At 38.1% G+C, this 17,522-nt stretch overlaps 1 protein-coding gene across 2 annotated transcripts in view; it reads right to left on the bottom strand.

The window, feature by feature from the left end:
- ZSWIM5 (zinc finger SWIM-type containing 5) overlaps positions 1–17,522 on the bottom strand; it is a 339,569-nt gene that overhangs the window by 49,719 nt on the left and 272,328 nt on the right. For both annotated transcript variants that reach the window (XM_077149864.1, XM_077149865.1), the window contains exon 6: positions 10,246–10,422. In XM_077149864.1, coding sequence (XP_077005979.1) covers positions 10,246–10,422 — 177 coding nt within the window. The remainder of the gene's footprint in view (positions 1–10,245; positions 10,423–17,522) is intronic.

Genomic DNA, 17,522 nt, shown 5'->3' with positions numbered 1-17,522 from the left:
GAGACTTCACAGGAAAGTCTTTCAACCTACTGGTCTCACCCTCAGGGAAAACTGACACAGGTGACTCCTTCCCCCCGATAGGAGGCCAGTTTAGTCCGGGAAAACCCGGCTGGAGTCTATAATATCTACATAGACCCTCTTAAGGGTGGGGAGGGAAAAGGCACCATACAAGCAGGGCAAGAAACAAGAAAACAAGAACTGAAAAATTAGCCTCTGTTAAACAAAACCTAAGCTAGAGGTCCAGAAAAGCTGAACTGAAGGTCAAAGAACAGATAGACAACAAATTCATCTAGCAAGAATACCCTAGGTAAGAGAAGTGAAAGCAATCTCCAGAATAAACTAGTTAAGGTAATTAAATATCTAGACTCTAGCAAAAAAATAACAAATCACACCAGGAAAACTGAAGATATGGCCCAGTCAAAGGAACAAACCAATAGTTCAAATGAGATACAAGAGCTGAAACAATTAATTCAGAATATACAAACAGACATGGAAAACCTCATCAAAAACCAAATCAATGAATTGAGGGAGGATATGAAGAAGGCAAGGAATGAACAAAATAAGAAATGGAAAGTCTGAAAAAACAAATCACAGAACTTATGGGAATGAAAGTTACAGTAGAAGAGATGAAAAAAAAAACAATGGAAACGTACAATGGTAGATTTCAAGAGACAGAGGTTAGGATTAGTGAACTGGAGGATGGAACATCTGAAATCTGACAAGAAACTAGAGGGAAAAAAATGGAAAAATATGAGCAGGGACTCAGGGAATTGAATATGAAGCACACAAATATATGTGTTGTGGGTGTCCCAGAAGGAGAAGAGAAGGGAAAAGGAGGAGAAGAAATTTTCACTGAAAATTTCCCAACTCTTATGAAAGACCTAAAATTACAGATCCAAGAAGTGCAGCGAACCCCAAACAGAATAGATCCAAACAGACGTTCTCCAAGACACTTACTAGTCAGAATGTCAGAGGTCAAAGAGAAAGAGAGGATCTTGAAAGCAGCAGAAGAAAAGCAATCCATCACATACAAGGGAAACTCAATAAGACTATGTGTAGATTTCTCAGCAGAAACCATGGAGGTGAGAAGACAGTGGGATGATATATTTAAATTATTAAAAGAGAAAAACTGCCAACCAAGAATTCTATACCCAGCAAAATTGTCCTTCAAAAATGAGGGAGAAATTAAAACATTTTCAGACAAAAAATCACAGAGAATTTGTGACCAAGAGACCAGCTCTACAAGAAATACTAAAGGGAGCACTAGAGACAGATATGAAAAAATAGAAGAGATAGGTGTGGAGAAGAGTGTAGAAAGAAGGAAAATAGATATGACATATAAAATACAAAAGGCAAAATGGTAGAAGAAAGTACTACCTGTACAGTAATAACACTAAATGTTAATGGATTGAACTCCCCAATCAAAAGACATAGACTGCCAGAATGGACTAAAAAACAGGATCCTTCTATATGCTGTCTACAGGAAACACATCTTAGACCCAAAGATAAACATAGGTTGAAAGTGAACAGTTGGGAAAAGATATTTCATGCAAATAACAACCAGAAAAGAGCAGGAGAAGCTATGCTAATATCCAACAAATTAGACTTCAAATGTAAAACAGTGAAAAGAGACAAAGAAGGATACTATGTACTAATACAAGGAGCAATTCAACAAGAAGACATAACAATCATAAATATTTATGCACCAAATCAAAATGCCCCAAAATACGTGAGGAATACACTGCAATCACTGAAAAGGGAAATAGACTCATATACCATAATAGTTGGAGACTTCAATTACCCACTCTGATCAATGGACAGAACATCTAGACACAGGATCAATAAAGAAACAGAGAATTTGTATATTACAATAAATGAGCTAGACTTAACAGACATTTATAGGACATTACACCCCACAACAGCAGGATACACCTTTTTCTCAAGTGCTCATGGATCATTCTCAAAAATAGACCATATGCTGGGTCACAAAGCAAGTCTCAACAAATTTAAAAAGATTGAAATCATACACAACACTTTTCTTTCTCAGATCATAAAGGAATGAAGTTGGAAATCAGTAATAGGCAGAGTGCCAGAAAATTCACAAATATGTGGAGGCTCAACAACACACTCTTAAACAAGCAGTGGGTCAAAGAAGAAATTACAAGAGAAATCAGCAAATATCTCGAGGCAAATGAAAATGAAAACACAACATATCAAAACTTATGGGATCAAAACTGCAAAGGCGGTGCTAAGAGGGAAATTTATTGCCCTAAATGCCTATATCAAAAAAGAAGAAAGGGCAAAAATTCTGGAATTAACTGTCCACTTGGAAGAACTGGAGAAAGAACAGCAAACTAACCCCAAAGCAAGCAAAAGGAGAGAAATAACAAAGTTTAGAGCAGAAATAAATGAAATTGAGAGCATGAAAACAATTGAGAAAACCAATAAAAACAGAACTTGGTTCTATGAGAAAATCAATAAGATTGATGGGCCCTTACCAAGACTGACAAAAAGAAGAAGAGAGAGGATGGAAATAAATAAGATCAGAAATGGAAGAGGAGACATAACCACTGACCCCACAGAAATAAAAGAGGTAATAACAGGATACCATGAACAACTTTATGCTAATAAATACAACAATGTAGATGAAATGGACGGGTTCCTGGAAAGACATGAACAACCAACTTTGACTCGAGAAGAAATAGATGACCTCAACAAACCAATCACAAGTAAAGAAATTGAATCAGTCATTAAAAAGCTTCCCCAAAAGAAAAGTCCAGGACCAGATGGCTTCACATGTGAATTCTACCAAACATTCCAGAAAGAATTAGTACCAACCCTGCTCAAATTGATTTGGAGGGAAATCTACCTAATTCATTCTATGAAGCCAACCTCACCCTCATACCAAAACCAGGCAAAAATATTACAAAAAAAACTACAGACTAATCTCTCTAATGAATATAGATGCAAAAATCCTCAACAAAACTCTAGCAAATCGAATCCAGCAACACATTAAAAGAATTATACATCATGACCAAGTAGGATTCATCCCAGCTATGCAAGGATGGTTCAACATAAGAAAATGAATTGATGAATACACCATATCAACAAATCAAAGCAGAAAAATCACATGATCATCTCAATTGATGCAGAGAAGGCATCTGACAAGATTCAACATCCTTTCCTGTTGAAAACACTTCAAAGGATAGGAATACAAAGGAATTTCCTTAAAATGATAAAGGGAATATATGAAAAATCCACAGCTAATTATCATCCTCAATGGGGAAAAACTGAAAACTTTCCCCCTAAGATCAGGAACAAGACAAGGATGTCCACTATCACCACTGTTATTCAACATTGTGTTGGAAGTTCTAGCCAGAGCAATTAGACAAGAAAAGAAATACAAGACATCAAAATTGGAAAGGAAGAAGTAAAACTATCACTGTTTGCTGATGATTGATACTATATGTTGAAAAATCCACAGCAAAACTACTAGAGCTAATAAACGAGTACAGCAAAGTGGAAGGTTACAAGATCAACATTAAAAAATCTGTAGTGCTTCTATACACTAGTAATGAACAATCTAAGGGGGAAATCAAGAAACAAATTCCATTTACAATTGCAACTAAAAGAATAAAATACTTAGGAATAAATTTAACTAATAAATTTAACAAAAGACCTATACAAAGAAAACTACGAGAAACCGTTAAAAGAAATGACAGAAGACCTAAATAGACGGAAGGGCATACCGTGTTCATGGATTGGAAGACTAAATATAGTTAAGACGTCAATTCTACCTAAATTGATTTACAGATTCAACGCAATACCAATCAAAATCCCAACAACTTACTTTTGAAATAGAAAAATAAATAGAAAAACCAATAAGCAAATTTATCTGGAAGGGCAGGGTGCCCTGAATTGCTAATAGTATCTTGAGGAAAAAAAATGAAACTGGAGGTCTCATGCTGCCTGACTTTAAGGCATATTATGAAGACACAGTGGTCAAAACAGCATGGTACTGGCATAAAGATAGATATATTGACCAATGGAATCGAATAGAGTGCTCAGATATAGACCCTTTCATCTATGGACATTTGATCTTTGATAAGGCAGTCAAGCCAACTCACTTGGGACAGAACAGTCTCTTCAATAAATGGTGCCTAGAGAACTGGATATCCATATGCAAAAGAATGAAAAAGGACCCGTATCTCACACCCTATACAAAAGTTGACTCAAAATGTATCAAAGATCTAAACACTAGGTCTAAGATCATAAAACAGTTAGAGGAAAATGTAGGGAAATATCTTATAAATCTTACAAATGGAGGCGGTTTTATAGACCTTACACCTAAAGCAAGAGCACTGAAGAAAGAAATAAATAAATGGGAGCTCCTCAAAATTAAACACTTAGTGCATCAAAGAACTTCATCAAGAAAGTAAAAAGGCAGCTTACACAATGGGAGGCAATATTTGGAAACGACATATCAGATAAAGGTCTAGTATCCAGAATTCATAAAGAGATTGTTCAACTCAACAACAAAAAGACAGCCAACCCAATTACAAAATGGGAAAAAGACTTGAACAGACACCTCCCAGAAGAGGAAATACAAATGGCCAAAAGGCACATGAAGAGTGCTCAACATCCCTGGCCTTAGAGAAATGCAAACAAAACCACAATGAGATATCATCTCACACCCACCAGAATGGCCATTATCAACAAAACAGAAAATGACAAGTGCTGGAGAGGATGCGGAGAAAGAGGCACACTTATCCAGTGTTGGTGGGAATGTCAAATGGTGCAACCACTGTGGAAGGCAGCTTGACGGTTCCTCAAAAAACTGAATATAGAATTGCCATATGACCCAACAATACCATTGCTAGGTATCTACTCAGAGGACATAAGGGCAAAGACACAAATGGACATTTGCATACCAATGTTTATAGCAGCATTATTTACAATTGCAAGGAGATGGAAACAGCCAAAATGTCCATCAACAGACGAGTGGCTAAACAAACTGTGGTATATACATATGATGAAATATTATGCACCTTTAAGACAGAATAAACTTATGAAATATGTAACAACATGGATGGACCTTGAGAACATTATGCTGAGTGAGACTAGCCAAAAACTAAAGGACAAATACTGTATGGTCTCACTGATATGAACTGACTTTAGTGAATAATCTTGGAATATTTTGTTGGTAACAGAGACCATCAGGAGATAGAAATAGGAGTGTTGCCCCAATGAATCCCAGAGTGATTCGATCAGTGAGTGGAAAAGTATTTGCAAAGCCCCCTTCAGGGAGTGGTGAGAACGGGGAGAAATTCAACTTCCCAAAGTTGAATTCTTGATATTCTCACAAGCAGTGTGGACAACCAAAGCTATAGGCTGAGACCCCAGTCTTGGGGTTCGTTTATTTGAAACTTAACCCCACAAAGGATAGGTCACATCTACTTAAAATTTAGGCCTAAGAGTCACCCCCAAGAGAGTCTCTTTTGCTGCTCAGATGTGGCCTCTCTCTCCAGCCAACACAACGAGCAGTCTCACCACCCTTCCCCTCTCTGCGTGGGACATGACTCCCAGGGGTGTGGACCTTCCTGGCAAAGTGGGACAGAGATCCTGGAATGAGCTGAGACTCAGCATCAAGGGACTGAGAAAAACCCTAGAATGAGCTGAGAATTAACATCAAGGGATTGAGAGAACCTTCTCGACCAAAGGGGGAAGAGTGAAATGAGACTAAGTGTCAATGGCTGAGAGATTCCAAACAGAGTCGAGAGGTTATCCTGGAGGTTATTCTTATGCATCAAGCAGATATCATCTTGTTATTCAAGATGTAATGGAGAGGCTGGAGGGAACTGCCTGAAAATGTAGAGCTGTGTTCCAGTGGCCATGTTTCTTGAGGATGATTAAATAATGATACAGCTGTCACAATGTGACTGTGTGATTGTGAAAACCTTATATCTGATGCTCCTTTTATCTACCTTGCCAACAAAGGAGTAGAACATATGGAATAAAAATAAATAATAGGGGGAACAAATGCTAAAATAAATTTAGTTTAAATGCTAGTGATCAATGAAAGCGAGGGGTAAGGAGTATGGTAGGTATAATCTTTTTTTTTTCTTTCCTGTGTTCGTTTTATTTCTTTTTCTATTGTCTTTTTATTTGTTTTTATGAATTAATGCAAATGTTCTAAGAAATGATGACTATGCAACTAAGTGATGGTAGTGTGAATTACTGATTATATATGTTGATGTTTTATTTTGTTTCTTAATTTTTAAATTAATAAATAAATTTAAAAAAACAGTAAACGATTTTCTAGATGGAAGAAATAAATATCACTGATGATGTGAGGAAAAAAAATATGGGATAGGGAGACTGAACTAGCTGATGTTCAAGAGAGGCTGGGCCCGCTAGGTTTCAAGACTTATCTGGTCCAGGGACCCATCTGGAGGTTGCAGATTTCTGGAAAGTTACACTAGTGCATGGAAACTTCATAAAACCTTATATATTGCCCTAGGTGTTCTTTAGGACTGGCTGGAATGTTTCTGTTTGGGGTTTGGCAAGTTATGATAGGCAGCAGTGTCTAACTGAAGCTTTGTGTAAGAGTGACCTCCAGAGTAACCTCTCTACTCTATTTGAACTCTCCCAGCCACAGATAATTCATTAGTTATACTTCTTTCCCCCCTTTTGGTCAGGATGGAATTGTTGATCCCACAGTGCAGGGCCGGACTCATCCCTGGGAGTCATCTCCTATGCCACCAGGGAGATTTTCACCCCTGGATGTCATGTCCCATGTAGTGGGGAGGGCAATTATTTCACTTACAGAGTTGGGCTTAGAGAGAGTGTGACTCTCTATTTTTTTATTAAAAGTTTCATTGTCTCTAGCCACTTTTGCCTGGAGGGCAAATTCTGGGAGAAGGGTCACCCCAGAGAGGACTTTCCCAAGTCAGTATTTCCCAGCCATAACAGGGCCAGAGACATGTAACGGGAGCTCAGAATAGCTCCAAAGAGACTTGGGGAAAGAAGGGTCAAGAAAGATGCCAAAAGCCTTTTTGATGGCCTTCCAAAGTTATGCTTTCCTGGACTGCCCAGCATATGGTGCCCTTCAGCACACCGTTCCCTACAGCCCAAAGGAGGCATTGTTTTTAAACCTCAACCACCTCTGCCCCTGTCAGTGGCAGGGTTTAAACAATGGCTGTGTCTCCCTTTGTCCAGGGTGGGTTGAAACAGTAGCTCAGAGCCAGGACCCAGTGATCCAAATTCATTAATCAAAAGCCAAAATCAGTACTTGGCTAGCCCCCAATGTTCTTGGAGAAGAGGATTTTTTTTTTTTCGTAGGCTGTAAGGTGGGGGTCACATTTCATTCTTTTTCCATGTGAGTATCCCATTACTGCAGTACCAATTTGTTGAATTTTACTTGTTTGGTTTTTTTGTTTGCTTGTTTGTTTGTTTTTTGTGGAAATGCATGGGCCAAGAAGAGGATTTTTATATCACTTTCTGTCTGCAGTAATTAGAGCTAGGGCATGGACCCCAAGGTGGTCCGTCTCAAGACTGGGGGATAGGTGCTAGCAGCTGCCACTTGGAGCAATCTACTTACAGTTCTTTACCTCAGTTTCTCAGTCACTTCCTCCTGCACCTCCCTGGATGCTGTATAGTGTTCTTCTGGCCTCTGGAGCCTCAGAACAATTGTTTCAGACAGTTTCTGCCTGTTCACTACCTGTTTTGGAGGAAGGAATGAGTCCTGGAGCTCTTTACACCACCATCTTCTCAGGAAGTGACCTGAATCCTCTACCTTTATGCATAATTTTAGTTATGGTCTCAGGATAAATTCCTGGATGTGGAATTTCTGGATCAAATAGTTTGAATACACTTTAAAGGCTTTTGATAAGTGTTTCTGAAATACCCTTTGGAAAGACTGCTAGAATTTACACCCCTTCCAATAGTAAATGACAGTACTTTTCTCTGCAACCTCTCCCATATAAGAAATTAATAATTTAAGAAATCTTTGACCATTTGATAATAAAAAATGGTAATTCAGTATTGTTTTAATTCACATTTTTTATTATTAATGGGGTGTGTATTTTTTTGTATGCTTATTAAATTTATGTTTTACAAGTGTTGGATTAGAAAAGATAAAAGATGATCAGAGGAAACTTCAGGCGGTGATTCTCAGTGAGTCTTGCCAGGGCTTTCAAGAGAGACAGGGGTATATCCAGATTTAGCAAGATCCTGAGAAAGACAAAGTTATGGAGTGAAGAATCAGGATAGAACAATAAAAATGTGTCACTGTTTTGAGACTCAGAAAATGAGTATTTAAAAGATCATCTACCTTGGGAAGGGTATCTTATGAAAGTCAAGGATAGAGGGGTAAGAAGGCCATTCCAGGAAACTATTTTAGAGAATTTAAACTCCTGATAGAATGGCTCTAGGCAGCCAGGATGAAAGAAGAAAGGGAAAATGGAAGGAGAAAAGGAAGATAGTGGTAACTGTGATGGTGAGATCGTGTCAAGTTGTCTATGTCTTGGTCAAGCAAGAAACGATCTGCTTTTTATGATGAGGGTATTTTGTGGATTAGCCAGTTGACTGCATCTCTGGCTAATTATGTTTATAATCAACAAAGGAGACTGTATTTATCCATGAGAGAAGTCACATCCAATCAGTTGAAGGCCTTAGAGGGAGAACTGATGATTTCAGCAGTCAGAAAGAATTTCTATCTCTACCCCAGCCATCCAGCTTCTCTTGGAAAATATATCAAAACCTTTATTAGCAGTCCCATCTTGTGGCCTGCCTTATGGAATTCGGACTTGCCAATCCTCAAGATTGTGTAAGCTAATTTGTATAATTAGCTCTTAATATTTACACACATATATATCCTGTTGGTTCTGTTTCTCTAGAGAATCCTGACTAATGCAGTAACAAACAGTTGTGCCCCAGGTAGTAGTAGCACAGGGTGGTTTAAGTTTCAAGCCTACTGCTTTTTTTAAAAAAAAAAAATCTTTTTTTATTGTATAGTTTAACATATATACAAAGCAAATAAATAAAAAAAAAAGCAATAGTTTTCAAAGCACTCTTCAACAAGTAGTTACAGGACAGATCCCAGAGTCTGTCATGGGCTACCATATGATCCTCTCATATTTTTCCTTCTAGCTGCTCCAGATCATAGGAGGCTAGAAGGCTTAAATACTTTTTTATCATTACAATCAACTTTCTTTCCTTCCTTTTTTGTGAACAATAACGTATATACAAAAAAGCTATAAATTTCAAAGCACAATACCACAATTAGTTGTAGAACATATATCAGACTTTGATATGGATTACAATTTCACAATTTTAGATTTTTACTCCTAGCTTCTCTAAAATACTGGGGACTAAAAGAGATATCAATTTAATGATTCAGCATTCATATTCATTTGTTAAATCCTATCTTCACTGTAAAACTCCACCATCATCTTTGATATTTCCATCCCTCTCTTTAGGGGTTTTTGGGCTATGGCAATTCTAAATTTTTGATATTGGAAGGGTCTGCCACTAATATGGGGTAGGGAGATGAAACTATGTGATGTTCTGGAGCGGCTGAACTCCAGATGGGACCAGGGACCCATCTGGAGGTTGTAGGTTTCTAGAAAGTTACTCTAGTGCGTGGAACCCTTGTGGAATCTTATATATTGCCCTAGGTGTTCTTTAGGATTGACTGGAATGGTATTGGTTGGGGGTTGGCAGGTTATGATAGGTAGCAAGGTCTAAACAAAGCTTGCGTAAGAGCAACCTCCAGAGTAGCCCCTCGACTCTATTTGAACTCTCTCTGTCACTGATACTTTATTGTTACACTGCTTTTCCCCCTTTTGGTCAGAATGGAATTGTTAGATCCCACAAGCTTTGTGCTTTTTTAGCAAACCATATAATGACAGCATAATAAACTGTTGACTAGGTAAGTCTCCGAACTGATGTCTAATGGTTTTGTCAGTATTCTTTCAGATTTTTCAACTACTTTGCCCTCCCAGAAATGAGGGTTCAGAATACAATTTCCTCGTTTGAGGTTATCGTACCTCAGCTGAGTATATACACAAGTGGAACAGGCTTCAAATAAAGACTCTGAGGCCAGAGTCAAGGTCTAAACAGAGCTCTGTGAAGAGCATTCAAACAATAGTTGGTATGGTGGTATCAATGCAGATGGCCCATCCAGGCCTGGCACATGATGAGGATGGCTCTGAAATTCTTAGAGAGGAGGAGGGCTATACTTACCAAGCCACAGTGGCTGGCCTTGTGAATTAAAGAGCAGTCTCTCGCTTTCCTGCTGGTAGGCAGGAGCTATATACATATCGCTGCTGATTATTCGCTGTAAGTGGCTGTCCTGCCAATGCAGTTCACGGCCTTCAATCGCTCTAGTGAACACTGTCCGTCTTGGTCTGGATAAGGAGTCTGACAAAAGATATAAAAATAATTTAGTCACGGGTAATCTGAAGCTGTAGTCCCTATATCTTCTTCAGAGTGAAATTATAGGTAAAACAATAGTATGTGGTTAAGTGAGAACAGCCCTTTGGCCATCCATCTGGGTATTAGTTGGGTTGCATCTTTCTCTTTTTTGAAAAGTTTTTAATTTTGAAATGCTCTCAAATTTACAAGTCAGTTACAAAAATAATACAAAACCCACAGAGAAAATTCCAACATACTCCTATCACCCACAGATACTCAGATCCACCAATTTTAACATTTTGCCACATTTACCATAGCATTATAATTATCCATATATCTATCAATCCATCTATCTACCTATTGATCTATATAACTGTCTGTATAGCTATCAATATATCAACCAGTTTTGTGAACACTTTAGTGTACTATATTTCCTAAGAATAAGGATATTTACTTGTGCTGGTTTGAAATGATGTATGTACCCTAGAAAAGCCATGTTTTAACCCTAATCCCGTTTTGTAAAGGTAACCGTTTCTTCTAATCCTATTCAGCATTGTATGTTTGAAACTGTAATTAGATCATCTCCCTGGAGATGTGATGTAATCAAGAGTGGTTGTTAAACTGGATTAGGTGATGACATGTCTCCACCCATTTGGGTGAGTCTTGATTAGTTTCTGAAATCCTACAAAAGAGGAAACATTTTGGAGAACAAAGGAGATTCAGAGAGAGCACAGCAGAACGACACCATGAGAAGCAGAGTCCACCAGCCAGCAACCTTTGGAGATGAAGAAGGAAAACACCTCCCAGGGAGCTTCATGAAACAGGAAGCCAGGAGAAGAAGCTAGCAGATGATGCTGTGTTCGCTATGTGCCCTTCCAGATGTGAGAGGAACCCTGGCCAAGTTCACCATGGGCCTTTCCAGATGAGAAAGAAACTCTGTGTTTGTGATTGCCCTTCCACTTGAGAGAGAAACTGTGAACTTCATCGGCCTTCTTGAACCAAGGTATCTTTCTCTGGATGCCTTTGATTGGACATTTCTATAGACTTGTTTTAATTGGGACATTACCTCGGCCTTAGAACTGTAAACCAGCAACTTACTAAATTCCCCTTTTAAGAAGCCATTCTGTTTCTGGTATATTGCATTCCGGCAGCTAGCAAACTAGAACATTACTTATGTAACTACCTTAAGTACAGTTCTCAAGTACAAGAAATTTAACATTAATATAAAGCTTATAGTCTATATTCCAATATTTTCATAGGTGCAAACAATGTCCTTTTGAGCCTTTTCAACTCCCTTGTCATATCACATCCAGGATTGCATTTATTTGTCATTGTCTTTTTAGTTGCTGTCTCTCTTTTAAACTGTGGTAACACATATACAACATTAACTTTCCCATCTCCACCACTCCCAAGCATACCATTCAGAGGTTTACTCACATTCACAATGTTGCAGTATCTGCACCACTATCTATTACTAGAAATTTCCTTTACCCAACCTGAAACCCTGCACTCCACCCCTGGTAAGTTGTACTCTACTGAAAGAAGTATCAAATAATGATTCATCAATCATACTCATTCATATAGAACTCCACCATCAATCAACTTTGATCTTTCTCTCACTCTTTCGGGGTATTAGGGCTATGCCAATTTTAGCTTTTTCATGATTGAAGGGGTTGTCGATAATATAGGATAGGGGAATGGAACTAGTTGATGTTCTGGAGAGGCTGGCCCCCTGTATTTCAGGATTTATCTGGTCCAGGGACCTATCCAGAGGTTGTAGGTTTCTGGAAAGTTACTCTAGTGCATAGAACCTTTAAAGAATCTTATATAATGCCCTAGGTATTCTTTAGAATTGGCTGGAATCGTTTTGATTGGGGTTTGGCAAGCTATGATAGGTAGCAATGTCTACCTGAAGCTTGCGTAAGAGTGACCTCCAGAGTAGCCTCTCATCTCTATTTGAATTCTCTCAGCCACTGATACCTTATTTTTACACTTCTTTCCCTGCTTTTGGTCAGGATGGCATTGTTGATCCCATAGTACCAGGGCCACACTCATCTCTGGGAGTAATCCCATGCTGCAAGGAGACTTCCGCCCCTGGATGTCAAGTCCCATGTAGCGGGGAGAGCAATGATTTAACTTGCGGAGTTGGGCTTAGAGAGAGAGAAGTCATACCTGAGCAACAAAAGAGGTCCTCCGGAGGTAACTCTTAGGCATACCTATAGGTAGGCTAAGCTTCTCTGTTACATACATAAGCTTCACATGAGCAACCCTCAAGATCAAGGCCTATTGATTTGGGTGTTCCTAATGTTTGACACAGTATCAGGGGTTTCCCCGTTGGTAAATTTTAATGGTTCCATATTTTTTCTCTCATCCATTAAGGGGCCTTTCCAATATTTTTTGATTATCTGCTTAATATACTCTGGAATATAACCAGGCGTTACATTAAGCTATACAGGATTAAAGGCCCTCGTTCTTATTCTGGGCTCCCTGTGCTTGGATTGTTTAAATGATCTATCCACACAACGTGAGTTAGATTGTGTGCCAGGGAAAATTTAGGTTCTAGACAAAATAAAGCTTTCTTCCTTTGGTCTCAAAGAGAAGATGAGGTTCAAAAATATAGACGATATCTTCCTTATGCCTGTATTCTGAATTACCTTAATCCTGACCTGATTGGCTTCATTCTTATCTCTAAATACTGTTATAAAACAGCCTCTCAAAATCCAGAAATAACAATGATCACTCCAGACTAAATGTGACTGCTCTAAGAGCTTACAATCTAGGCCCCAATTTTCTTTCTTTTTTTTGGTTATGACAACTTGGTATATATTCCAGGATAACCTCTCAACTGTTTGAAATCTCTCAGCCATTGAGACTTTATTTTGTCACATTTCTCTCTTCCCCCTTTTGGTTGAGGTTTTCTCATTTCCTTGATGCTGAGTCCCAGTAAATTCTATGATTTCTGTCCCACGTTGCCAGGGAGATTTACACCCCTGGGAGTGTGGAGATGGGGAGGGCAGTGAGTTTGCCTGTCATGTTGGCTGAGAGAGAGAGGTCGCATCCGAGCAACATAAGAGGCTCTCTGGGGGTGACTCTTAGGCGTAATTTTAAGTAGGCTTAGCCTATCCTTTGTAGGGATAAGTTTCATATGAACAAATCCCAAGATTGAGGGCTTGGCCTATTACTTTGGTTGTCCCCACTGCTTGTGAGAATATCAGGAATTCTCCACATGGGGAAGTTGAATTTTCCCCCTTTCTCACCATTCCCCCAAGGGGACTTTGCAAATACTTTTTAATTCATTGTTCAAATCACTCTGGTCAAACCTACAAAATTTCGTGCCCTATTCAAGATTCCGTGTACTTATGGTGTTCAATTAAGCTGTCTACGTAAGTTATATTAGGAAATGCACTAGTTTAAATACAAATTTTGTACCAAATATTTTTTGCTTTAAACTCACACATAAATTAAAGTTTTAAGATATTAATTACCATCCATGTTTGACACCCTGCATTATTGACATTTCCTTGTTCTTCCTCATGCAAAACATTTTTAAATTTGTACATTTAGTCACTACCATTATACACTCTAGGCATTCCTAGATTATATCATCTTAGTCTTTATCGTATATCTTTCCTTCTGATTTCATTTGTGCCCCCAGGCCTCCTCCCTCTATCATTCTCACATTCAGCTTCATTCAGTGTTCTAACATTATTGTATTACAGTTAGATAGTATTGTGCTATCCATTTCTGAATTTTTATAATCAGTCCCACTGCACAATCCGTATCCCTTCAGCTCCAATTACCTAATATCTACCCTATCTCTATCTCCTGATGGTCTCTGTTCTTAGCTGAAATTCTTCAAGTTCATTCACTAATGTTAGTTCATATCAGTGAGACCATACAGTACTTGTCCTTTAGTCTCTGACTAATTTCACTCAGCATAATGTCCTTAAGGTTCATCCACATTGTTACATGCTTCATGATTTTATTCTGTCTCAGAGGTGCCATAATATTCCATCATATGTATACACCACAGCTTGTTTAGCCATTTGTCTGTTGATGGACATTTGGTCTATTTCCATCTCTTGGCAATTGTAAATAATGCTGCTATAAATATTGGTGTGCAAATGTCCATTTCTGTCCATGCCCTCATGTCTTCTGAGGAGATACCAAGCAATGGTATTGCCAGATCATATGGCAATTCTATACGTAGCTTCCTGAGGACCCCCACACACTGCCTTCCACAGCAGTTATACCATTTTACATTCCCACCAACAGTGGATAAGTGTGCCTCTTTCTCCACATCCTCTCCAGCACTTGCGTTTTTTTGTTTTATTGATAACAGCCATTTGGGTGGGTATGAGATGATATCTCATTGTGGTTTTGATTTGCATTTCACTAATAGCCAGGGAAGTTGAGCATCTTTTAATGTGCCTTTTGGCCATTTGTATTTCCTCTTCTGAGAAGAGTCTGTTCATGTCTTTTGCCCATTTTGTAACTGGGTTGTTTGTCTTTTTGTTGTTGCATTGAACAATCTCTTTATATATTCTGGATACTGTACCTTTATCTGACATACCATTTCCAAATATTGTCTCCCATTGTGTAGACTGTCTTTTTACTTTCTTGATAAAGTTCTTTGATGTACAAAAGTGTTCAATTTTGAGGAGTTCCCATTTCTTTCTTTCTTTCTTCAATGCTCGTGCTTTTGGTGTTAGATCTAGGAAACTGCCTCCTAGTATAAGATTTATAAGATATTTCCCTACATTTTCCTCTAAAAGTTTTATGGTCTTAGATCTAATCTTTAGGTCTTTGATCCACTTTGAATTAATCTTGTATAGGGTGTCAGATATGGATCCTCTTTCATTCTTTTGCATGTGGATATCCAGTTCCCCAGGCACCATTTATCAAAGAGACTGTTCTGTCCCAGGTGAGATGTAGATGAGAGATTCTACATCTGAAGAATCTATTCAATTCCATTGGTCAGTATATCTATCTTTGTGCCAGTACCATGCTGTTTTGACCCCTGTAGCTTTGTAATACACCTTAAAGTCAGGTAGTGTGAGACTTCTGACTTCATTTTTCTTTCTCAGGAAATATTTTAGCTATTTGGGGCACCCTGCCCTTCCAGATAAATTTGGTTATTGGTTTTTCTATTTCTGAAAAGTAAGTTTTGGGGACTTAAATTGATATTGCATTGAATCTGTAAATCGATTTAGGTAGAATTGACATCTTAACTATATTTATATTTGGTCTTCCAATATATGAACATGGTATGCCCTTCCATTTATTTAGGTCTTCTGTGATTTCTTTTAGCAATTTCTTGTAGTTGTCTTTGTATAGGTCTTTTGTATCCATAAATTTATTCCTTAATATTTTATTCTTTGGTTCCAATAGTAAAAATAATTTTTTTTTATTTCCCCATCAGATTGCTCATTACTAGTGTACAGAAACTACAGATTTTTGAGTGTTGACCTTATAACCTGTCACTTTGCTGTACTCATGTATTAGCTCGAGTAGTTTTGCTGTGGAGTTTTCAGGGTTTTTGAGATATTAGTATCATATCATCTGCAAACATTGAGAGTTTTACTTCTTCCTTTCTAATTTTGATGCCTTGCATTTCTTTTTCTTGTCTTCTGTCTTTAACAAGACATTAAATTCGACTAAATGTACAAACTAAAAAAATTTTTTAAAATTTATTTATTAATTAAAAAATAAAAAAACAAAATAAAACAACCTACATAATCAATAATTCACAATATCATCACTTCGTTGCATATTCATCATTTCTTAGAACATTTGCATTAACTCAGAAAAAGAAATAAAATGAACACAGGAAAGAAAAAAAAAAAAGATTATACCTACCATACCCCTTTCCCCTTGCTTTCATTGATCACTAGCATTTAAACTAAATTTATTTTAGCATTTGTTCCTCCTATTATTTATTTTTATTCCATATGTTCTACTCCTTTGTTGACAAGGTAGATGAAAGGAGCATCAGACACAAGGTTTTCACAATCACACAGTCACTTGTGACAGCTGTATCTATTCAATCATCCTCAAGAAACATGGCCACTGGAACACAGCTCTACATTTTCAGGCAGTTCCCTCCAGCCTCTCCATTACATCTTGAATAACAAGATGATATCTACTTGATGCATAAGAATAACCTCCAGGATAACCTCTCGACTCTGTTTGGAATCTCTCAGCCATTGCCACTTTGTCTCATTTCCCTCTTCCCCCTTTTGGTCGAGAAGGTTTTCTCAATTCCTTGATGCTAAGTCTGAGCTCATTCTAGGGTTTTTCTCAATCCCTTGATGCTGAGTCTCAGCTCATTCCAAGATCTCTGTCCCACATTGCCATGAAGGTCCACACCCCTGGGAGTCATGTCCCACGTAGAGAGGGGTAGGGTGGTGAGACTGCTCGTTGTGTTGTCTGGAGAGAGGGGCCACATCTGAGCAGCAAAAGAGGCTCTCTTGGGGATGACTCTTAGGCCTAAATTTTAAGTAGACTTGACCTATCCTTTGTGGGGTTAAGTTTCATATGAACAAACCCCAAGACTGGGGGCTCTGCCTATAGCTTTGGTTGTCCACACTGCTTGTGAGAATATCAAGAATTCAACTTGGGGAAGTTGCATTTCTCCCCGTTCTCACCATTCCCCGAAGGGGGCTTTGCAGATACTTTTCCACTTACTGATCAAATTACTCTGGGATTCATCGGGGCATCACTCTGGACAAACCAGCAAAATCTCATGTCCTACCTGAGATTCCAAGTACTTATGGCGTTCAATCAAACTATCTACATAAGTTATATTAGGAAATGCACTAGTCAAAATATAAATTTTGTACCAAATAAACATTGTTTGCTTTAGTCTCACACAGAAGGTGACATTTTAAAATATTAATTACCATCTATTTTCAGTACCCTGCAATAATGACATTCCTTTGTTCTTCTTCATGCAAAAACATTTTTAAAATTGTACCTTGTACATTTCACTATTATTATACACTCTAGGGATTCCTAGATTATACCATCTCAATCTTTAACATCTCTCTTTCTTTCTGATTTCATTTATGTCCCCAGCCCTCCTCCCTCTATCATTCTCACATGGA

The sequence above is a fragment of the Tamandua tetradactyla genome, chromosome 2, assembly GCF_023851605.1.
Source record: "Tamandua tetradactyla isolate mTamTet1 chromosome 2, mTamTet1.pri, whole genome shotgun sequence".
Lineage (NCBI taxonomy): Eukaryota > Metazoa > Chordata > Mammalia > Pilosa > Myrmecophagidae > Tamandua > Tamandua tetradactyla.
Note: the sequence above shows the minus strand (reverse complement) of the source record. Positions and strands in the feature narration are given on the sequence as shown.